Raw genomic sequence first — 25846 nt, forward strand, 5'->3', positions numbered from 1 at the left:
TACTACAGCGCCACAAGGCAGTTAAAGAATACACCGGGCTCGATTTTGTTTTCACTTCTGTATACAGAGATCAGGTCGTAGATAGCATTGTTGCAATGTTACTTTTCTTGGTGGCTTATTACATTACGGATGTTTCACATGTTCATTTTTTCCCCTGTGCTTAAAAGACATTAAAAAAGTTTTTCTCAACTGTGACTCCGGAACATCTCAGTACGCAAGCTATATTAAGCGTCAACAACGAAGACTCACTACACCTTAATCTACAAGTACTGACACTTATCCCTACCGACGAAGTAACTTTCACCAGTGTGGCCTTCTTCGTCACAGACGATCCCACTTTCAGTCACGGACAATTATACATTGCTCTCTCCAGAGGTCTATCTTTTCATTCACTCACAGTGGTATCCACAAACCCAACCCATTTGGACAACTGTGTCATTCAGGAAGTGTTCACCCATCAATACATAATTATGCGGCGTATGCTACGCCGCGGGTTGGCTAGTTGTATTTATTTTCTTACAGAGGTCTAATCTTTATAAACATCCACTTTATGAAGTGTTAACTTCACTGTCCCTTGGCATTTTGATTCTGTGAACTAAGTAATGTTGCTATAATTTTTCATTTTCAGGCATGGTGCATATCTGGAGTTCTTAAAGCTGTCAACACTTATACAAGGTACAATTTTTCTCAATCTCTTAAAAATATTTTTACAGAACACCCAGATCATCAATTATTTTCTTCATCTTCTTCTCCTGTTACAAAGCTTAGAGTCCATCTCAGGGGCATCATGTGTGAACAAATCCCGAATGGATTGTCAGCCTATCGCAGGCACACACACACACAGACACACACCGAGTCCTGTCAGGTGAACTGCATGGCTCTTGTGGAAAAAAGAGTGTACCAGGAGAAAACCCAGGTGCACTGGAAGACCTTGTAAACAGTCTCTAATTAAGCCCTAGCTAAACTAAAGCTAAACTTCACCTACATAGAACACTAACATAAAAAACTTTTACCAAAAACTCTGGGGTTAAGGAAGAGAACTTTTTAGTGGCTATTACACAGCTGATTTCATGTTAATTGTCAAGTGTACAGAGTACTATAGGCTTCATTATCAGGACCAAGAGGAGACAATTCAAAGAAAGTCAAGTGCATTGTTTACAGAAAAAAGACATCCTTTAATATCATCCACTTTACTCTATGGACTGGAATTACCAATTTTGGCTTACAAAGCCACAGCCAGTCAAACGTATTATCAGCTAAAGAGTCTGGGTCTTCCTAACAGGGCTTCTTTGTAATGCAGCCTCTGTGACTTATCTGATAAAATGATCAATCAGCAAGTGACACCCCAGAGATGTCTTCTTCTGGTACCAGTTAACCATTTGTTATTAATGGACAAAACTTTGCACCCCACTGTATTCACAAGTATGGGCTTATATGCACTCAAGAAACCAATGGCAAGACGTTCAATCCTTCTTTTAAAAACACTTGCATTCCCCAGGTCTGGGCTCTCTCTATTAAGTCCACTGCTCAGCCTGGATGTAGCGTCATCTCTCTATAGCAGAGACCCAATTGCCTATAGGGGGTGGCTGTAACAAAACCAGGAGTAAGCTCTTTTACTCCAAAGTGCAAATTAGTGCTGAACTAGATGAATGGAGGAACATCCATAAAGGAGTTGGACAAGAGGGCCTTTAGTCCAAACCTTGGTAAGGAAAAGCAGGTGGATGAGCTAGATAGAGATTGTACTTAAAAGCCAAGTGTTTGTCTTGCTAACATTGGCGGCTGACTAATCACCAGCTGCCCAGGAGGTGTAACATTGCTAGCAACTAAGAATGTTGTATGTAAAAACCTCAAAGAGAAAGCAGCAATATCACCCGCAACCAAAACCTATGACCAAGGCGAAGAATGAGAAGAACCCCTGAGCAAGAATAGAATACTGAAGATCCTTCCAGAAAGACACAAAGCATTTCACACACCAAAGCATAAGTACACCTACTATGATTCCAAGAACTATTAATTTTAACTTAATAGTTAGGAGAAACACAGCTAATGTATTATTGTATTGTATCACTGTAACTGAAGAGTAATAACCGTTGTGAATTCTTTAACTGTTAGAAGTTTTTTCCTAAATCCAATAGGAAAGTTCAGAACAGTATCTCACATGCAGACATGCACACACAAAAACTTGGTGTAGATTAGCTGTGAGCAAATGAATACCACAGTGCAGGCAATAGAAGCTTAATAACTGTCTAAAGAACTTATCCATCTTGACCACATGAATTGTAAGATCAGAACTCATAAGTTATGTGTCTTTTTCAATAGAAGAGAAAAAGATCTATCTAAGCCAAGATATAGAATTCATAAGTTAGGTGCCATTTTCTAGCTATTTTATGTTTTGTGTTGTTTGTTATTGTCTTTCGTCACTCTCTCTCTCTCTTTCTTTTATATATTAAATATTCTTTATACGTTATATAATAATATTTTATATATACAGTGCACTCCATAATGTTTGGGACAAAGACTTGTCCCTCTCTGACACAGTTTACGATTGTAAATCAAATAATTCAAATGGGGATAATGTGCACATTGCAGACTTTAATTTAAATCTATTTGCATACATTTCGATCACACTATGTAGAAATGACGACACTTCTACATGGTTCCCCAATTTCAGGACACCATAATGTTTGTAACAATTGGCATAACAGGTGTCTGCAATTACATGAGTGTGTTTCATTGCTTCATTAGTGCAGGTGTAAGATACCTAGGATTGCTTCTACCTACAGACTATCTTTGGAGTCTGTAGTTGCCATTGTTCAACATGAGGACAAAAGCTGTTCCAATTAAAGTCAAAGAACACATTATGAGGCTGACATCGTTAGGATTACCTAAATCAACTGTCTGGAATATCATTAAAAAGAAAGAACACACTGGTGAGCTCAGTAATCTTAAAGGGACTGGTAGGTCAACAAAGACCTTCACTGCTGAGACAGAAGAATCCTCACTATGGTAAAGAAAAAGCCCCAAACATCTGTCTGACAGATCAGAAACAGTCTTCAGGAGTGTCTGAGACAACATTCCACAGAAAACGTCATGAACAGAAACACACAAGCCACACTACAAGATTCAAACTACTAGTTAACCACAAAAACAGGATGGCGAGATTACAGTTCGCTAAAAAGTACTTAAAAGAGCCTGCAGAATTTTGGAAAAAGGTCTTGTGGACAAATGAGACAAAGATGTATCTGTATCAGAGTGAAGGTATGAGCAAAGTATGGAGACAAAAAAGGAACTTCCCAAGATCCAAAGCATAACACCTCATCTGTTAAACATGGTGGTGGGGGTGTTATGACTTTTGCATGTATGGCTGCCACAGGTACTGGCACATTTATCTTCAATGATGTTGGAACTGTTGATGGCAGTGTCACAATGAATTCAGAGATGTATAGAAACATTTTGTCTGCTCATGTTCCAGTAAATGCCTCCAAACTCATTGGATGGAGCTTCACCCTGCAACAAGACAATGATCTCAAACATACTAGTAATGCAACACAGGAGTTTTTCAAAGCTATAAAATGGAAAATTCCTGAATGGCCAAACCAGTCACCTGATTTAAATCCAACTGAGCATTCCTACCATATGCTGATGAGAAAACTTAAGGGGACAAGCCCCTGAAACAAGACGAGCAGAAGATGGCTGCTTTTGATGCTTGGGAGAGCGTCACCAGAGAAGATACCCAGCACCTGGTGATGTCTATAAATCGCAGACTTTAAACAGTCATTGCATATGAGGGATATGCAACAAATTATTAAATCTGAATGCTTTAATATAACGGCCACTGCTATATCCCAAATATTTTGGTGTCGTGAAATAGTAGTACCATGTTGTGACCCAAATGTATGTAAATACCCTTAAATGAAAGTCTGTAATATGCTCTTCATTCACCTCTGAATTATTTGATTTGTAATTTTATACTGTGGAGAAGAGGGGTAAATAAAAGAAAAATGTGTCTTTGTCTCAAACATTATTGAGGCCACTGTACATACTTGCTTATATCAATCTTTTATTATCCTAGTTATGAATAAATTGTATTTTTCATTTATTACAGCAGGGGTGTCTGGGTTATTTGTTGAAAAATAGTCTATCACCACGTCAGAAAGTCAGTAAAGAAAGAGAAAGTATTTAATGTAGACTTTCATAAAATGTATAAATCTCATATTTGTGGTGTTAAAATCCTCACACACACTACAGTAACTTAGCACACACACACACACACATATATAAAATATATATATATATATATATATATATATATATATATATATATACATATACATATATATACACATACATATACACATATATACATATACATATATATATATATATATATATATATATATATACATATACATATATATACATATATATATATATACATATATATATATATATATATATATATATATATATATATATATACACACACATATACATATATATACATATACAGATATATACATATACATATATATATACATATACAGATATATATATATATATATATATATATATATATATATATATATATACAGTATATACACATATACACACATATATATACAGTAATCCCTCCTCTATCGCGGGGGTTGCGTTCCAGACCCCCCTGCGAAAGGTGAAAATCCGCGAAGTAGAAACCATATGTTTAGATGGTTATTTTTATATTGTCATGCTTGGGTCACAGATTTGCACAGAAACACAGGAGGATGTAGAGAGACAGGAACGTTATTCAAACACTGCAAACAAACATTTGTCTCTTTTTCAAAAGTTTAAACTGTGCTCCATAACAAGACAGAGATGACAGTTCCGTCTCACAATTAAAAGAATGCAAACATATCTTCCTCTTCAAAGGAGTGCGCGTCAGGAGCAGAGACGTCATAAAGACAGAGGAAAGCAAACAAATCAATAGGGCTGTTTGGCTTTTAAGTATGCGAAGCACAGCGGCACAAAGCAGTTACAATGAAGGCAGCAGCTCACACCCCCTCCGTCAGGAGCAGAGAGAGAGACAGAGAAAAACAAACAATCAAAAATCAATACGTGCCCTTCGAGCTTTTAAGTATGCAAAGCACCGTGCAGCATGTCGCTTCACGAAGCAGCTGCACAGAAGGTAGCAACGTGAAGATAATCTTTCAGCATTTTTAGACGACCGTCCGTATCGTCTACGTGTGCGAACAGCCCCCCTGCTCAATCCCCCTACGTCAGGATCAGAGAAAGTCAGCGCAAGAGAGAGAGAAAAGTAAGTTGGGTAGCTTCTCAGCCATCTGCCAATAGCGTCCCTTGTATGAAATCAACTGGGCAAACCAACTGAGGAAGCATGTACCAGAAATTAAAAGACCCATTGTCCGCAGAAATCCGGGAACCAGCAAAAAATCTGCGATATATATTTAAATATGCTTACATATAAAATCCGCGATAGGCGAAGCGCGATATAGCGAGGGATTACTGTATATACATATACATATTATATATATAGATATATATATATATATATAGGGTGGTCCAGATCTAATTATGCAATTTTCATCACGCTATAACTTAAGTTTATTACATAGAAAATCACCCGAAAAATCCCAGACCATCGACAAGTGTGTGAACTGACGACATGAAGAATTGTCTTTATGCCGAACTGGAATCGTCCCTACATAAATCAAAGTCACCCAGACGATCTGGATCTGCATAATTAGATGTGGACCACCCTGTATACACACACACACACAAACCCACACGCACACACACACACACACACACGCACACACACATATATTTTTTTTTTTATTAATTAATGGTATTCCCAAAGGCAACACTGATAATTAATAAACTGACTGGTTACCATCAATCAATCTATTCGTCAACACACATCCTACGCAATTACAAAATGCAATAATCTGGTATGGTAGTCCTTACCCAGCAAAACTGTGGTTGATGAAATTCACTTTTTAACATACCCACAAAATCTGGGCATTAGAAAAAACTTAAGGGCTGAATTTTGACATACTATTACATAATGTAATTAATAGTTTATTAATATGAGAAGGTAAATGTAAAGTAAATAAGCCTAATAAACTTTTTTCAATCAATATTGATATATGGTACAAAGCAGAATATTAATAAACAATCTTTTTTCATAATATAGTAATACTATATACGCATCAATAACTATGTGAATGTAAAATAATCTGCGGTGGGCTGGCACCCTGCCCGGGGTTTGTTTCCTGCCTTGTGCCCTGTGTTTGGCTGGGATTGGCTCCAGCAGACCCCCGTGACCGTGTAATTAGGATATAGCGGGTTGGATAATGGATGGATGGATAATGGATAGATGGATGGATGTAAAATAATTGGACAAGAATAAATTATTCCCCATTTGTTTATTTATGTATTTCTATTAAAAATGCCTTTCTTCAGGAAGCAGATGGAGTTATAACATTTTTAATAAAAAATAATGACTAAAGTTTAAAAAGTGTAATTTCATTTACACTATTAAGGTGAAGACTTTGACTTTGGTATTATAAAACAGTATAGCTCCGAACATAAGCATCATGACTTACTGTCAAAAGAAATCTGTCATTTCAGTCACACTTTTGTTTAGGTGCCGCAAAAATGTATCTTTTATTCATATACTGTCATGTAACAAGACATTACCAAAGGCTCCTTTTGGCTTTAAAGGAATACTCCACTGAAAAATTAAATTTATTTTTAATGCTACTTACCCCATGTAGCTTGTAATGGTGGCAGAGAAAATAAATAATCTTATGTTTTCATGAAAAAATTACTGTCATGCATGTGTGAATAGGAATCATCTGGAAGGCTCAGTTAAGCTCACTGATACAACTCCATGGCGCTGTCGCTAACAATATTTCCCATCCTCTTTGCAGTCCCTAGTAAAAAAGGCCTATCCCCATCCCCGACTAGCAATCTGAGCCCCACCACTTCTGGGCTTGCTGTGTATATACTGTAAACAGACAGACAGTCAGAGGAGGTATCTTTTGACCCATAAAGGAAAAGACAGAGCTCCCTGACACCAGTATTCATAATAGTGGCAACAGCACTTAATTTTAGTTATTTGTTTCCTACTTAAGTTAAGAGAAATATTTAACGAAAGGGGTACACCCGTGATCAGTAATATGTTCTGCAATACGAAAGATTCAAATTGTATAAGTGGAAAACATCCATGAAAAAAAAAATCTCAGGTAGCCTGTGGTACATAATCCACGTTCTTTATCCATTGCTCAAATTATTCTTTCCCTTACTAATACTAATATTAAATGTATAAGACACATACAAGGGGTGGACAAAATTAGCAAAACACCTGGCAATACAGAGTATTAATATCAAGGACCTAAAAGGAGCAGGGCCAGTCTTTGTCTTCAGGACAGTTTCTATCCTTTTTGGAGTGCTGTCCTACAAGTCCTGAACTGTCTGGGGTGAAATGTTCCGCTATTCTTCAAGAAGAAAAGTATCTAGCCCATAAGATGCACATGAGCCTGTAAAAAGGTCTTATAATCCTTGGCTGTTCTAAACCCATGTAGCAAAGTCATCAGATCTAAAAAGATTTTTGTACGATGGCTGCCCATACCATTATGGATCCCCCACCATATTTACCAGTTGTGCAAAAAACATATTTTTGCTTTTATCAAATGTAAACCTGTTCTGCTGCAGCAAATAGGGTGAAAGATGACTCGGCAGATCACATTACATTTTCCTATTGCTCAGGAATCCAGGTTTTGTACTTTTCATACCAGTTTAGGCTTCTTTGTGCATTATCCTTAGGTAAAAGCTGTTTCCAAATGACAAATCTGCCATTAATTTCAGCTTTGGGAAGGTAACGATGTACAGCTTTTCTTGAGACTGGAATCACAGATGTAGTGATCTAATTCTGTGGTAATTTCTAAGGCTATATTTTTATTGAATTGTAATCAGTTTCTCTTTGTTGTTGCAGTTTGTACATGTTTGGCATATTCTGTCATTATCTTTGAGGCGGTTTCCCTTGACATATCAAACAACTTTGTACTTGTTGTGGTGACCAATGGCACCACCATTCAGTTGATTTACTATTTGGCTTCTTTTACAACTCTGTTAGTTGCTTAATGTTGTTTTGAAAATTGAAATACACTGCCTGGCCAAAAAAATAGTCGCCACCAAAAAAAAAAGGTCACACACTCTAATATTTCATTGGACCGCCTTTAGCTTTGATTACGGCACACATTCGCTGTGGTATTATTTCGATAAGCTTCTGCAATGTCACAAGATTTAGTTCCATCCAGTGTTGCATTAATTTTTCACCAAGATCTTGCATTGATGATGGTAGAGTCTGACCGCTGCGCAAAGTCTTCTCCAGCACATCCCAAAGATGCTCAATGGGGTTAAGATCTGGACTCTGTGGTGGCCAATCCATGTGTGAAAATGATGTCTCATGCTCCCTGAACCACTCTTTTACAATTTGAGCCCGATGAATCCTGGCATTGTCATCTTGGAATATGCCCGTGCCATCATTGATGGATCCTTTGAGTTCCCTTCGCATTGTGCGTGTGGAAATGCTTTTACTTTCACTGTTAAACATAGACCTGAGTTCTACTGTTGTTTTTCTTCGATTTGATTTCACCAAATGTTTAAGTGATCACCGATCACGATCATTCAGGATTTTTTTCCGGCCACATTTCTTCCTCGAAGACGATGGGTCCCCACTATCCTTCCAGTTTTTAATAAGATGTTGGACAGTTCTTAACCCAATTTTAGTAGTTTCTGCAATCTCCTTAGATGTTTTCTCTGCTTGATGCATGCCAATGATTTGACCCTTCTCAAACAGACTAACATCTTTTCCACAACCATGAGATGTGTCTTTCGACATGGTTGTTTAAGAAATGAGAAGCAACTCATTGCACCAGTTGGAGTTAAATAACTTGTTGCCAGCTGAAAGATAATCGCCCATGCAGTAATTATCCAATAGGAGGCTCGTACCTATTTGCTTAGTTAAATTCAGGTGGCGACTTTTTTTTTGGCCAGGCAGTGTATAACAGTGCTAATTGTCATACAAGTTTACAGCATACACATACAATACTGCAAAAAGGCAATTAACCCAATTTGAATAGATTTTGCAGCTACATATACTGTATAACTGTGATTTAGTCATTTCAATGTTGAATTCTTTTAAAATATGCCATTCTGTTATTTTGTCTACCCTTTATTATTGAGACCTTCAGAGATTTACATATTGATAATGTATTTCCATATTTTCAGTACCTTCTAAATACAGCTTCTCCCAAAGATATTTTTTTATAATATCCAAATCACTACCTATGATATAAGGAGCAAAATTCAATGTTCTACTCTTCTTCCTTAACCTACTACAGAGGCTTCATGTTTGTCAAATATAAGGCTGTCTTCACAACAGCACCCCCTTAGACAATCTGAAACAAAACTGTTAATAGAAATTTAGGATTTGATTATCAGATAACAAATGAATGTCAATATTATCAGGAATACAGCATTTCCAATTTATGCCTGTCACAAATCACATGCATCTCCCTTAACGTAGACAGCAAACAATTACCACAGACTTGATCCTACTTGTTAGAGATATCTTCAAGCACCAACTCACCTGACCACATGTTCTAGCTAGGTTGTCCATGTGTGTCCTAGTGCACTACTATTTTTGCTTATTTGTCAAACATCATTGGGTTCTTAAAAGACTGCATCCTCTAAAAGCCTTTTTGGAGTAATATCAGATGGGACATTCCTGCCCTAATACCACTCTGTTGTGATAAACTTCACTGCACTATTAACTCACTAACCTGTTCTGCTAAATTGAAAAATTCCTAACTTGCTTTCTATAATTATAGTAGGAATGTGATGTGCTATACTACATAAAAACAAACAAACAAAAAAAAAACTGCATTCATTGTATGGCAGACCTTTATCAACATATCCTTTGATCAACACTCTTACATTAATCGTTAACAATATTCAGTAATTTAAACCTCATTGTCATTAACCCCAGGCATCTCTTGGCTTGCAATTCTATATAAAAATGATTAAGCTGTAATGATCCATGTAAATGTACACTGGAATAATGTTTGAGGCAGTACTCTGATGCCATCTAGTGGCTAAAATAACACCACGCTACAAAATATCATTAACATTTCGATGTGCTTTGCCACTCTATGGTAACTCATCAATATTCATGAGTAGGGTAAAGCCTTCAACCAAAATACATAACTGCATGCAAATGATAAGCGTAAAGCCAGTTTTAGAACAAATTAACACTGAACCATTAGTTAAATCAAGTGATAGTGATGGCAGTATGAAATGGTCATTAGACGTTGGCAGAGATAGTGAAACTGAACCATTCGGCTGTCAGGTAACTTCACTCGGGTAAAGTTGCATCAGGGTGCAGTATCTATGTGCCAAAAAGGCAAAAGGATTTCGATCAAGTGGAAGGACAAGAAAGACATTAGCACCCTAAGCACTGTTCACAAAGCAGCAACTGTCAAACTTCGTGTCAGGGGAAATGTGGAAGTCACTAAGCCTTGCACTGTGGTAACCTACGATAACATAACGGACATGTCCATTGTGAGATAAACTTTGACATTCTATCCTCTCATGTGCAAGCAAAAGAGAAATTATAATAAAAGTGCACATATAAGCACCCTTCTACTGTCCTATTTACACATTGGGCTGTGAATGTTTCAAAACCTATCACATGAAGGACAGTATTGTAATGGACACTAGTCATACCTTTTACGATTGTATTTATGTTGACATTTTCATATTAACATGCTTTTGTTATATTCAATAACATTTTTTCATGTTGGAAAAAATGTGTTTGTGGCTCATTTTTCCAAGGGTAAACATAACACTAAGGAGGTTAAACTTCACAGACATTATATTAATCTATTCTGTTCCTACTTTTTTCCTTTTGTTTTTATATAGAAAGAAAATCTGACTAATGTGCTTTATGAAAAATGTACTTAAATACAGTATATTGATAAATGTTTTCAATAAGTTAGTCTGTAATAAATGGTAACACATTGTTCTTCTTAAATAAAAAACACTGTAAAATGTATTTATTAAAAAAGGTTACTTTTTTAACTATGTGACAGCTGATGTGAGTGAATATACCCTTTGGTAGATTGGCATTCACTCCAAGGTTAGATTCCAGCCTTGTAGACTTTACTAGCATTTATTTTTTATGCCATATGTGCATATCTGTAGTAACATTCCCAAACCTGCTTAATACAATTCAAGGTTGTTGGGGCTGAAGCCTAACACAGCAGAACTAAGCACAAGGTGGAAACAGCATGAACATGGTTCCAGTCCATCACAAAGCCCACTCAAACATATACTCTCACAGGACCAGTTTGGAACTGCTGGTCATACTAACACACACCTCTATGGGGGTGTGAGAAGGAAAAGGAGAACAACTCTGCCAAGATGGGGAACAATTGTCCCATCATATCTGCAGTTTATTTACCATACGTATAGGCAAGTCAGACTGAGAATAATTTTCAAAATGTAATTTTAAGGTGGTTCAGGAAAGTGATTTAAGGCATTGTTACTTTTTATTGTGTTGTTTGAGTTATGCTTAACAGAAACTTACTGCAGAAAGCTTTTTAACTGCTACCATTTTGTTATTGAAACATCCCTGGAATACTACTCCAAATCCACCTTCTCCAAGTTTATTTCCTCCTTCTGAAATGGGCTTCTCATTAAAGTTATTGGTGAATCTCATTATTTCACTAAAGGAAAAGTTGTAAAATCCTACAAAGATAAAAACAATAAAAATATAAATATATAAATATCACATATCACATATAAAAATATAAATATCACAAGAAAAGATTATTTATCAATATGCAAAATATGTAAAAAGCAAAAATAAAGTATTGCTGTCATATTTTTGCTCAGAACAGAGGGGTTATTACTAGTACGAAAATAATTCTGAATCATCATAGCATTTATATAAACATTCAAAATAATGTTTTTAATTTTCTCTATCTTTAGTTGAAGTTATAACTTTTATAGAAATTGTAGACTAAAAGTGATTATGATAGAGACATATCAATAACTTAGCATTCAAAGAGGTAGGTGAACTTGTGTTTCATTCTCATATTCCAACATTTGCTATGTTTAAATCTTGCAATCAACTATGTTGTGTTATATATTTGCAATTTATTTAGATCACTTTGCAGACGCTCCTTTTCAAATTGAAATTATGTAATCTTTTTATATTGATCAGTGTCAAAAAGTCAAATTAACTCACTGTGATTTGTGTAAAATAATAAAATACAAAAACTTCCAAAGGGGTGACAGCTTTTTATAGGCATTGTAACTGGATACATGACTTTCAAAAATGCTCAATTTTCATTCATCTACAGTATCTACAGAAAATGGATGAGTGTTAATATTTATATATGTGAGCAATAGTATCTGTCTTGTTATTTTCTGATGAATCAAAAATTTAAAAAATCAGTATAACTGATAAATATAGTCAAGCAAGGAAAAATTTTTACAGGTATAAGTGATGATTCTCCAGTGGGCTTCAGGAATATTTCATAAACTAAATCTAAATCTCCTCTTGACTATGCCTGGTGACAGCGAAAAGTTTTCAGATTTTTTTGTTTTAATATATTATTTATACAAATAGCATTAGATATTCCTTTCATTTGATTAAATGACTTAGGAGTATAATTCGGTTCTATTCCAAAATACTGTATATGATGAAATACAAAATTAAATTTCAAAATATCATATTATTCATTTACCCCAGTTTTAGAGTTAATTTGAATTGTGTCTTATTCTTCTGTTTGCCCTTGTTCTGCTTCGGAAAAAGGGGTTTTCCCTTTTTTATCTAACTTAGTAACTTAAGCTACTGTACGTACCTGGCCTGAATGATGATTAATGTGGATTAATATGCTACATTTTAACAAAACTGTTTTGTTTCTTATTCTTGTTCTTATTCCACCACTGTTTACATGCAATGAGAGAAATTAGTCTTACCAGCAGAGGTGGGTAGAGTAGCCAAAAATTGTACTCAAGTAAGAGTAACATTACTTCAAAATAATATTACTCAAGTAGAAGTAAAAAGTAGTCATCCAAAAATTTACTCAAGTTAGAGTAAAAAAGTATTTGGTGAACAGACTACTCAAGTACGGAGTAACTGATTATAATAAATTATTTATTTTTTAGAAATTTTGTAATAAGACAGATAAAAATATAAAATGATGTGCAAATTCTGCTATTTCCAAATAATAAAATAGAAAATGAGTAAAAATAAATAACATCTTTACAAAATAAAGATGCACAAATAACACAAACTTCCAAATCTCAGTTTTTCACAACTAAGCTTTTGAAGCCAATACCTACAGCAGGTAACATGTATGTATGAACAGCGCAAACTACTTACAGTGACAAGATATACTGTACACTGACAGCATAATACTGCATATTCACTTACCTTCCAAATAGCACAGCTGATAGAAAATAACATTAGAACAAGGCAGCTTGTGCACGTACAAGAAGTCTCACTTTACCTTGACTGTCTGTGTCTGTGCATGTTTGGTTAAAACGTGCTTGTTCTTCACTCAGGGGAGTGATGGTTAAGCTTCAGCAGGAGGTGGCTCTCATTTTTCATGTACAGTGGAACCTTGGATTGCGAGTAACTTGGTTGGCAAGTGTTTTGCAAGACAAGCTAAAATTTGTAATAAATTTTGACTTGATAAACGAGTGAGGTCTTGCAATGCGAGTAGTCTGTATACACTTTGTATGCCGAGCGTCACGTGATCACAACTGAGCTGATGGTTCTTCTCTCTCTCGCTGCGGGATTGTGGGCAATCGTCAGTCAGCGTGCCTCACTCATATAGTCAACATCCGTATGAGCATATACTGTTTACTACAGCATTGTGACCGTGTGTGTGTGCTGTGACGTGTGAGTCCCCGTCTTGCACCCCAAAACACGAAGCTGAGTCTCAATACTTTAGCGACACCATCTTTATTCAGCTTGAAACAGGAACAGTGCGGTTATTTATAGTAGTGGGATCTGCCACTCTCCTATACACAGACACAGTAGTCAGGCAGGGTCAAGCCCAGGTTAGTGGCCAAGTAATACTGTGCCCTGTGCATTTATAATGTTCCTGATTCCTTGTATCACCCATCAATGGCAGGTGCTTATAGCATGACCGTGATCTTTTTGTGATTCGCTTTTATGCAAACTGCTAAAGCGCTGTGTGCCTGCGGTTGCTTCGGGACGCTCTTCCGCGTGTTGTCCCGTTGGGTAAAATCCCACAAGAGTTTAGAAGCTTACTCACACCAGCCATGATTCTTTTCAAAGGTAAAGTGCAGGTTAATTTGTTTTATGTATTTTTACTTTATATTTTGTATTAATCATTTTTATATGAATAGTTTTGGGTTGTGGAACGGATCATCCGAGTTTCCATTATTTCTTATGGGGAAATTCACTTTGACATACGAGTGCTTTGGATTGCGAGCACGTTTCCGGAATGAATTATGCTCGTAAACCGAGGTTCCACTTGTATTCTTTCTTTCCCTGTCCGCTGTCTGTGAGGAGTTTGTGCCGCTATGCCACCACAGTTTGTGTGTGGTCATGTGACTGCATGGCTACGTCTGATTTGTGAAACGGAGTCTTGTGATTATTGCTGCTACGTCTGATTGGTGAAATGGAGTGATGTGATTATTACTGCTACGTCTGATTGGTGAAACAGTCATGCAGTAGATCCACTGATAGCTTCTCTCTGGCAAAAATATAGTGTATCTAATGGAAAAAAAGTAACGATTCGAGTGTTTCCCAATGTAGCGGAGTAAGAGTAGCATTTCTTCTTCACAAATGTACTCAAGTAAAAGTAAAAAGTATGGTGTAGTAAAACTACTCTTAGAACTACAATCTTTTAAAAATGTTACTCAAGTAAAATAATGGAGTAAATGCAACTCGTTACACTAAATTATAGAACCTGATATTATTATTATCTCTCTATTATATTAAAAAAGTTTTTTGTCATTACCACGTTATTCAGCCTTGACCTCTCTCCACACCGCTCACCCAATCATTACTCCAACTGTGCACGTCCTCTCTCTGTCCCACCCCGTGACACTTTCAGTGCTAACTCACCCTTCAACGCAGTTGATTATAATGGTACAAAAAGTACAAAAGCAAATTATCTATTCAAAGACGTTGAACTTTAGATCACAATAGAAAAACAGCGGCAAGAGCTGATAAAGAATGTCAAAAAAAGAGAATAAAAAAGAGCTGCATATAATAAAAATCAAGAACAAAGAGAGTTGTCCAATAAATGATAAAGAGAAAAATATCTCGAACAATATGCAAACACAAATGCAAAACAGCAGAATGTAAGTTGGAGGATAAAGAAATTAATAATATTGTCTTTGATGAGGTGTTAATGTAATAAAATTTTTTATTTACTTTTTATTATATTTTATTGAATTTTACTTTTTTACTTCTACTTTTACTTTTATTTGTTACTACATTTTATTATTAATTGGTATTTAAAATAGCCAGTTGTAGCGAAATACTCAAGTAACTGATTTTCTAAAACTCAATCTATAATACCTAAGGACCAAACCTTTTTCCTCCCATGCCTTGCATACTCTTCTATATACCATCTCTTTAAATACAGTCACTTTCTCTAATGGAGGAGTGCCCCGACACCCATCAAGCGGCTCAGCCACGAGATATCAGGCACCTGGGGGTTGGTGAGTGAAGCAAGCAGGGGCGGATTCCCCTGTTTATTATTTTATTAGAATACAGTATCAATTAATTACAGCAATTCTGTTCATTACAGTGTTATACTTTGTATTTAAACCAAAAACAACTTGGAGCAATACCGATAATTGATGTATAAATTATGCAAAGTATTATGTTCCCTTGCCTTAGAAGAGTGCAGAATAAAAATTCAACTTATTTGCTATTTTTGTAACATAACAAAAAACAATAATGTAAATGCTGTAAAATTTCTACTTCATGGTGGTTTAACAGGGAAAGACTGTCAAGGAGACTAGGTGAAATGTTTCACATTTGTACAGAATAGTGTACTGTTACATATTACTCTGCTTTGTTTTATGAAATACCAATATAATAAAAATAAATTTACACTAGAAAGTATTAGAAACAATACACATATAAGTATAGACTAACCTGTAGCACTATCATTAGAGATTGCTGAACTTGTGCTATCTGGAGATGGAGGTTGTCTTTCTGGCTCAAAAACAGCAGTTGACTCTTGAGGACAAAAAGAAGGATTTGGCCGAACAACTTGGTCCTCTTCAACAGAATCTGCCAAAACAAAAGCAGAATAGAGTGGAACCTCGGTTCACGACCATAATTCGTTCTAAAACTCTGGCTGTAAACCGATTTGGTCGTGAACCGAAGCAATTTCCCCCACAGGATTGTATGTAAATACAATTAATCTGTTCCAGACCATATGAACCGTATGTAAATATATATTTTTTTTAAGTTTTTAAGCACAAATATAGTTAATTAAACCATAGAATGCACAGCGTAATAGTAAACTAAATGTAAAAACATTGAATAGCACTGAGAAAACCTTGAACAACAGAGAAAACTAACATTGCAAGAGTTCACGCTATACTGTAACATTACAACTAGATCGCTGTAAACACTCTTTTTAAATGAGTTTTAAGCACAGGGGAAAAAAAATGATCTTTTGAACAAATCCGAACTTTATTTAAAAGCTAACCATAAGCAACCAAGAAAGTAACATTGTAGGAGTTCACGCTAATAGCCTTACAACCCAATCGCTGTGTAAACTTTTTTTTAATGAGTTTTAAGCACAGATAAAAAAATGAACATTTGAAAAAAGAGAAAAGTAACGTTGCAACAATTCATGCTACGAACCGAAAAATGAACATTTGAAAAATCCGTAATACAAAAACTAACCATAAACCACCAAGAAAACTAACCTTGCATGAGTCGAGTTCTGGCATGAAGTGAGGAGGAACTGGGTGGAGAACAATCCGGTTTTGTCGCAGTTGAAGACTTGTTGCGGGATGTAGCCTTCGTCCTCCACTAATTTTGTGAAATTTTTCACAAATTCTTTCCCAGCTTCAGCGTCGGAACTAGCAGACTTTCCGTGCCTTACCACACTATGAATGCCACTTATCTTGCGAAACTTTTCAAACCATCCTCTACTGGCTTTAAATTCCTCACTTTCGCCACTCATAGAAGGATAGTTTTGCAGCAAATCGCCATGAATCTTCCTGGCTTTCTCGCATAACATCACCTCACTTATGCTATCCCCTGCAAGTTGCTTCTCGTTCAGCCACACTAGCAACAGTTTTTCCACCTCTTCCAGCACTTGAGGCCTCTGCCTGGTTAACGCTGTAACTCCTTTTGCAACATCAGCTGCTTTAATAGATTCTTTCTGCTTTAGAATAGTCGAAATCGTAGATTTTGTCTTCTTGTACTCGTCGGCAAGATCAGTAACACGAATGCCACGCTCATACTTTTCAATGATTTCTTTCTTTACTTCAATTTCAATTTTCTGCAAAATTTTCTTCTACCACTCTTCACTTGCTTAGAAGCCATGGTTAACTGCAAAAGCACACGAAATACTGTAGAGCACAAAGAGTTCACAGGTAAAGCACGCACGTCTGACTGAGAACAATGAACAGGGAGAGGCTGAACACGTGCTTAAATACAGTAATCGGCGCATACGAACCGGAAGGGAAATGAAACAGAGCACAAAGAGTTCACAGCGATAGCACGCACGCACGTGCAAGTACGCACATCTGACCGAGAACAATGCAACACGTGCGGAAATCATCAGCGCACACAAACTGAAAGGGAAACTGGCTTGTTTGTATACTGAGTGTGTGGTCTTGAACCGAGGCAAAAGTTTGGCGAACTTTTTGGTTGTAAACCGATTTGTACATGTACCGAGACGTTCGTGAACCGAGATTCCATTGTACTGTAAAAATTATAAATTAAACAATACACTGAAGCTTAAGTGAGTAGTTTCAAATGACATTCCCAGTTGTAAAGATCTTCTGCTTATGGAATATGCCTTTAGTTTAGTTTAGTTTTTATTTATTTATATAGCACATTAAAACAACTACAAGTTGACCAAAGTGCTTTACATAGAAAAAGGTAACAGTATGAAATAAAAGCCAGATAAAGAATTATTAAAAAGAAAAACAAAAAGGAATCATTATACATACATGAACACACATATACCAACATATAAACATAAATAACATATAAAATTATGCAAAATAAAAAAAAATTGTTCTAAAGCTGATAACCCTAGGCTTTATTATCTCCTGTTTCTGAACTCATTTTCTGAAAAGCATTATTTTCAGCTTGAACCATATCTGAAGAATGTACTATCAGTTTTTGATGGAATCATTGTCAAACAGGCAAGTCCACTTCAAATGCACTTAAGCCATTTTCTTTCTATGGCTATCTAAACAGTAAAGGATAATATATTTTCATGGGACATGAACATGAAAGTTTCTGTTTGCAAAAGAACACCAAGATACAGTATGTAAAACTGAGCATGAGTCAAAGGAATGATCACTGCCAACTTGCTGTCTCTGAAATGAAAGACAGCTTGAAGCCAGAAATTTCAAGGCAGCAGACAGTAACATGGAGCAAAGCATGCTGGAGAGTGGCAAAATAAAAATGTCTTTCAATCTTTTTGATAATTTGAACTTCTTTAAACCATTGAATTTATTATTGTACCATCAGACAAATACAGGTGCTGGTCATAAAATTAGAATATCATGACAAAGTTGATTTATTTCAGTAATTCCATTCAAAAAGTGAAACTTGTATATTAGATTCATTCATTACACACAGACTGATGTATTTCAGATATTTATTTCTTTTAATGTTGATGATTATAACTGACAACTAATGAAAGTCCCAAATTCAGCATCTCGGAAAATTAGAATATTGTGAAAAGGTTCAATATTGAAGACACCTGGTGCCACACTCTAATCAGCTAATTAACTCAAAACACCTGCAAAAGCCTTTAAATGGTCTCTCAGTCTAGTTCTGTAGGCTACACAATCATGGGGAAGACTGCTGACTTGACAGTTGTCTAAAAGACGACCATTGACACCTTACACAAGGAGGGCAAGACACAATAGGTCATTGCTAAAGAGGCTGGCTGTTCACAGAGCTCCGTGTCCAAGCACATTAATACAGAGGCGAAGGGAAGGACAAGATGTGGTAGAAAAAAGTGTACAAGCAATAGGGATAACCGCACCCTGGAGAGGATTGTGGAACAAAACCCATTCAAAAATGTGGGGGAGATTCACAAAGAGTGGACTGCTGCTGGAGTCAGTGCTTCAAGAACCACCACGCACAGACGTATGCAAGACATGGGTTTCAGCTGTCGCATTCCTTGTGTCAAGCCACTCTTGAACAAGAGACAGCGTCAGAAGCGTCTCGCCTGGGTTAAAGACAAAAAGGACTGGACTGCTGCTTTCTGATGAAAGTAAATTTTGCATTTCCTTTGGAAATCAAGGTCCCAGAGTCTGGAGGAAGAGAGGAGAGGCACAGAATCCACGTTGCATGAGGTCCAGTGTAAAGTTTCCACAGTCAGTGATGGTTTGGGGTGCCATGTCATCTGCTGGTGTTGGTCCATTGTGTTTTCTGAGGTCCAAGGTCAACGCAGCCATCTACCAGGAAGTTTTAGAGCACTTCATGCTTCCTGCTGCTGATGAACTTTATGGAGATGCAGATTTCATTTTCCAACAGGACCTGGCACCTGCACACAGTGTCAAAGCTACCAGTACCTGGTTTAAGGACCATGGTATCCCTGTTCTTGATTGGCCAGCAAACTCGCCTGACCTTAACCCCATAGAAAATCTATGGGGTATTGTGAAGAGGAAGATGCAATATGCCAGACCCAACAATTCAGAAGAGCTGAAGGCCACTATCAGAGAAACATGGGCTCTCATAACACCTGAGCAGTGCCACAGACTGATCGACTCAATGCCACGCCGCATTGCTGCAGTAATCTAGGCCAAAGGATCCCCAACTAAATACTGAGTGCTGTACATGCTCATACTTTTCATGTTCATACCTTTCAGTTGGCCAACATTTCTAAAAATCCTTTTTTTTGCATTGGTCTTAATTGATATTCTAATTTTCCGAGATACTGAATTTGGGACTTTCATTAGTTGTCAGTTATAATCATCAACATTAAAAGAAATAAACATTTGAAATACATCAGTCTGTGTGTAATGAATGAATCTAATATACATGTTTCACTTTTTGATTGGAATTACTGAAATAAATCAACTTTGTCATGATATTCTAATTTTATGACCAGCACCTGTATATAAGTAAGGTATGACACCAAAAGAAACAAAGGAGATTGCATTACAGCTATTTATTGACAATGCACCTTATGATTAAATTATAACTAGAGTATTTCTTCAACTGCAGAAGCTAGTTTTAAATGCTTACTTTTTATACTGTATAGATTTCTTCTCCAAAAAACAAAGCACAAAAAACCTTTACTTATATGGACTATGTATTGAAAATATCTATTTCTATATATATCTATATCTATCTATCTATCTATATATATCTACATATATATATATATATATATATATATATATATATACATATATATATATATACATATATATATATATATATATATATATATATATACATATATATATATATACATATATATATATACATATATATATATATATATATATATATATACATATATATATATATACATATTTATACATATACATATCAATATTTGGCATTACTACCTTTTGTCTTCAAACCAGCATCAATTCATATAGGTACACTTGCACAAAGTTAGGGATTTTGTAGGATTATAGTCAGGTGTATGATCAACCAATTATACCAAACAGGTGCTAATGATCATCAATGTCACACGTAGGTTGAAACACAGTCATTAACTGAAACAAAAAAACAGCTGTGTAGGAGGCTTAAAACTGGGTGAGGAACAGCCAAACTCTGCTACCAAGGTGAGGTTGTGGAAGACAGTTTCATGTTATGACAAGATTGAGCACAGCAACAAGACACAAGGTAGTTATACTGCATCAGCAAGGTCTCTCCCAGACAAAGATTTCAAAGCAGACTGGGGTTTCAAGATGTGCTGTTCAAGCTCTTTTGAAGAAGCACAAAGAAACGGGCAACGTTGAGGATCGTAGACGCAGTGGTCGGCCAAGGAAACTTAGTGCAGCAGATGAAAGACACATCAAGCTTATTACTCTTCGAAATCAGAAGATGTCCAGCAGTGCCATCAGCTCAGAACTGGCAGAAACCAGTGGGACCCAGGTACACCCATCTACTGTCTGGAGAAGTCTGGCCAGAAGTGGTCTTCATGGAAGAAGTGCAGCCAAAAAGCCATACGTCTGACGTGGAAACAAGGCCAAGCGAATCAAGTATGCATGAAAACATAGGAACTGGGGTGCAGAAAAATGGCAGCAGGTGCTCTGGACTGATGAGTCAAAATTTGAAATATATGGCTATAGCAGAAGGCAGTTTATTTGTCAAAGGGCTGGAGAGCGGTAAAATAATGAGTGTCTGCAGGCAACAGTGAAGCATGGTGGAGGTTCCTTGAATGTTTGAGGCTGCATTTCTGCAAATGGAGTTGGAGATTTGGTCAGGATTAATGGTGTTCTCAATGCTGAGAAATACAGGCAGATACTTATCCATCATGTAATACCATCAGGGAGGAGTATGATTGGCACCAAATTTATTCTGCAGCAGGACAATGACCTTAAACATACAGGCAAAGTCATTCAGAACTATCTTCAGTGTAAAGAAGAACAAGAAGTCCTGGAAGTGATGGTATGGCCCCCACAGAGCCCTGATCTCAACATCATCGAGTGTGTCTGGGATTACATGAAGCCTACATCCACAGAAGATCTGTGGTTAGTTCTCCAAGATGTTTGGAACAACCTACCAGCCGAGTTCCTTCAAAAACTGTGTGCAAGTGTACGTAGAAGAATTGATGCTGTTTTGAAGGCAAAGGGTGGTCACACCAAATATTGATTTGATTTAGATTTCTCTTTTGTTCATTCACTGCATTTTGTTGATTGATGAAAATAAATGATTAACACTTCCATTTTTGAAAGCATTCTTTGTTTACAGCATTTTTTTCACACCTGCCTAAAACTTTTGCACAGTACTGTATATATATTATATTATAATATAACTAGTCATTTAGCCCCTTACAATAACGGGCACTAGAACAGTAGTGCATAAACATTAGTAGGAACAGTCTATATTAAATGGCAAGGGACTTTGACCTCATTCTTTTTGTTGGTCGTATTTTTCTTTCTTTCAGCCTTTCTTTTGTTGATGTTTACTTGCTGAGCTGACCGTTCTTCATGGACTGCAGCCATGTATTGTGTGTCTTTAATTTTCTGTGACAGTAATACTGTCTTGTACGTCCGCTGGCTTGTACGTCCATAATATACCTTTAATTTTCTCTGGCGGTAATAGAGGCGTGCGTGTCGGTAATATGCCTTTAATCTCCTCTGACAGTAATACTGGCTTGTATATGGCTGTAATATGAGTCACTGTATTGTGTACCTTTAATTTCCTCTCGCAGTAATACTGGTTTGTATTTCCAAAAAAACGCCTGTAACTTTCTCTGACAGTAATATCGCGCATCGCACTGTGCCCCGCGCATGCGCACTTCACCAGAAGACACACACACACACGAACACCTGGACGCACACAGGGATTTTATTAAATAAGGATATAATATAATATAATATAATATAATATATATATATATATATATATATATATATATATATATATAGATATATATATATATATATATACACACATATACACACACACACAGGTAAAATTCTGTTACAACGAAGTTTTCATTATAATGAAGTATTTTTATGTTCCCGACAGTATCCCCATATGACACGAGCCTATAGAAAACTCGTTACTATGAAATACATTCAGCAGATAATTGCATTACAACGAAGTGCCCAAAACACCTTGAAATGCCTGAATGAATCATCTGCAGTTAATTCTGTGTTCGTAGCTCAGTTGTGTGCAACAATCCCTGAACAGAAAATTGTAAATTTTTTTCTTTCTTCGAACATTCCTCGTACTGTTTTTTAGCTGTGTTTGTTTTCTGTGGTCTTCAGTGATACCTTTTGCTTATTGCTCATCAACATTTGAAAAACATCCATTGGAATTTAACTCATTGTCATCCTCCTATAGAAACGGCAAGCACGAAAAAACGATAACAGTTCATATTAGAAAAAAAAAATTATAATTTTTGTGTCTCTCGATTCTGGCAAAAAGAAAAAATAAATTGCCAGTGAATTCGGAATTTCGCCATCGACACTATCAACTTTCTTTAAAGACTGAGCAAAAAAAGAGGAAAAATCTCGGGTTGCAAATGTTTGCGAACTGCTGCAGTCTGTTGAAGACGTTGAAAAAGCAGTTTTTTATGTGGTTCAGTGATACTCGTTCAAGAAACATTCCTATTAATATGGCACTCATTCAAGAAAATGTGAGGTTTCTAAACTTTCTTGGGACCTCCCCCAGCTGGACAACACGCCAAAGAGTGTCCCAAAGTGCAATCACCGCGTCTATAGAAGACTGTTTATCCATTGCCGGGGCAATAGAAGGCTCACAGCTCTGCTGCGGTTTACCTCAATGGGTGATGCAAGGAACATTGTAAATGCAGGGAACAGTATTACTTGGCCCACTAACCTAGCCACAACCCTGCCTGACTGCGGTGTCTGTGTATAGGAGAGTGGCAGATCCCGCTACAATAAATAACAGTGCTTTTCCTGTTTCAAGCTCAATAAAGCTGGTTTTGCTAAAGTACTGAGACTCAGCCTGAATGAAGCTGGTTTTGCTAAAGTACTGATACTCAGCCTTGTGTTTTAGGGTGCAAGACAGGGACTTACAGCGCGACCACAATCTTTTTGGATTTGCTTCTGTGGCGCTTCACTGCAGCACTGTGAGCCTGCTGTTGCCCTGCCCTGGCAATGGACAAACAATCTTTCACAGACGCGGCAATCGGGCTTCGGGACAAACTGCGGCGTGTCACCCCATTTGGTGTGGGGTCGCAAAAGAGTTCAGAAACCTCACAATATGAAGAAGAAAAAGATGATTCGGCTTCTGATTGATAACTGTGCTGCCCACAACATGCTTCCAGATTTAGATAATGTTCGCGTTGAATTCCTCCCACCCAATTGCACAACGGTGCTTCAGCCATTGGATTTGGGCATCATTCGCACCCTGAAAGTGTATTATTGCAAGGAAATGGTGAGAAAAATTCTTATCAGCATTACTTGTTGACAGGAGGAGATTAAAATTAATGCAAAAGAAGCTACTGAAATGATTGCAAATGCCTGGATGCAACTTAAAGAAAGCACTATAGTGACAAATACAGAATCTCATTACTACTATTTTCATTACAACGAAATATTTTTTAGGTCCCTGGCAGTTCGTTGTAGCGGAATTTTACCTATATATATACCCAACAGGGATGCCTGGATGATCCACGAGAGGGATGATACCTTACCTGGGCCATTAGAGGGCAGCCGCCCTGGTCTTCTTGGGGGCCACTGGAACACAGCTGGGAAGCTCATCCCTATGGGAGGACGTGGCCACCGCCAGGGGGCGCCCGGACAGTTATGGAACCCTGGAATGCAGCACTGCTGTCACACCAGGAAGTACTGCCGGAAGAAATCCCAGGGGCACCCATAGTGCTTCCGGGTGCTCATCTGACACTTCCGCCACATCAAGAAGTGTCATCAGACGGAGCACCTGAAGCCCATCTGGGTTATTATAAAAGGGGCCGCCTCCCTCCCGTAGACGAGCTGGAGTTGGGAGGAAGGAGACGGAGCTTGTGAGGAGGGGAGTGGAGGTCAGAAAAGGAGAAAAAGAAACAAGAGACAGTTGGTGTTGTTGTTGGTGATAAGGAATTGTGGTGCTTAGAGAATAATAAGCGTGTGAGTTTTGGACATTCTGGTGTCTGTCTGTCTGTGTCCGGGGGCTGGCTTTCCACAATATATATATACATTGTGACAAATAGAGGCACTGTCGACCCCTTGAATCCTCAGACCAGACGTCAGACACCAGGTAAAAGTCCAAAAATGAATTTATTATAATAATAATGTGCATAAAGCACCCTCCACTCCAAAAATCTCCAATAAACAATATTCAAATAAACAATCCTCCACTCCCAGACGCTTAGCCACCCTGCCTCCCAACTCAGCTCATCTGTCTAGGATCTCCCACAGTCCTTTATAGTCCTCGACCCGGAAGTGCTTCTGAGCCCTCAGTCCATGTGATTATCCAGCACTTCCAGGTCAGGTAAAAACTTCTCTTTTTCTTCAGCCCGGAAGTATATCATTTCGTCCGTTCCTGTGACTTGGAAATACTTCCGGGCTATACGGAAAATATAAATCCCTGGGCCTCCCTGCAGCGACTCCTGGCGGCCCCCATGGTATCCAGCAGGGCTGTGCATTATAACTCCACTGTCCATGATTCCCTGCTGGCATTCGGGGCACCTCCATGCTGCAAGGTGGGCTCCATCTGGCGGCCTGGGGGTATTGGCCGGGATGAATGGCCAGCCATATCTCACAATATATATTATATATATATATATATATATATATATATATATATATATTATATATATATACACACACACTCCACACACTCATGCACTTGCAAAAACAGACCAACCTATAGTTGATCAATAAAGAACCTAAAACATGGTTATCCATTAAAACTGTAAGT

At 37.2% G+C, this 25846-nt stretch overlaps 1 protein-coding gene across 2 annotated transcripts in view; it reads right to left on the reverse strand.

The window, feature by feature from the left end:
- The window catches only part of irak4 (interleukin-1 receptor-associated kinase 4), a 58159-nt gene that overhangs the window by 23933 nt on the left and 8380 nt on the right, over positions 1–25846 (reverse strand). For both annotated transcript variants that reach the window (XM_028810739.2, XM_028810743.2), the window contains exons 4-5: positions 16220–16357; positions 11651–11811 (exon numbers count right to left, since the gene is read on the reverse strand). In XM_028810739.2, the coding sequence (XP_028666572.1) occupies positions 11651–11811; positions 16220–16357 (299 nt within the window). The remainder of the gene's footprint in view (positions 1–11650; positions 11812–16219; positions 16358–25846) is intronic.

The sequence above is a fragment of the Erpetoichthys calabaricus genome, chromosome 1, assembly GCF_900747795.2.
Source record: "Erpetoichthys calabaricus chromosome 1, fErpCal1.3, whole genome shotgun sequence".
Classification (NCBI taxonomy): domain Eukaryota; kingdom Metazoa; phylum Chordata; class Cladistia; order Polypteriformes; family Polypteridae; genus Erpetoichthys; species Erpetoichthys calabaricus.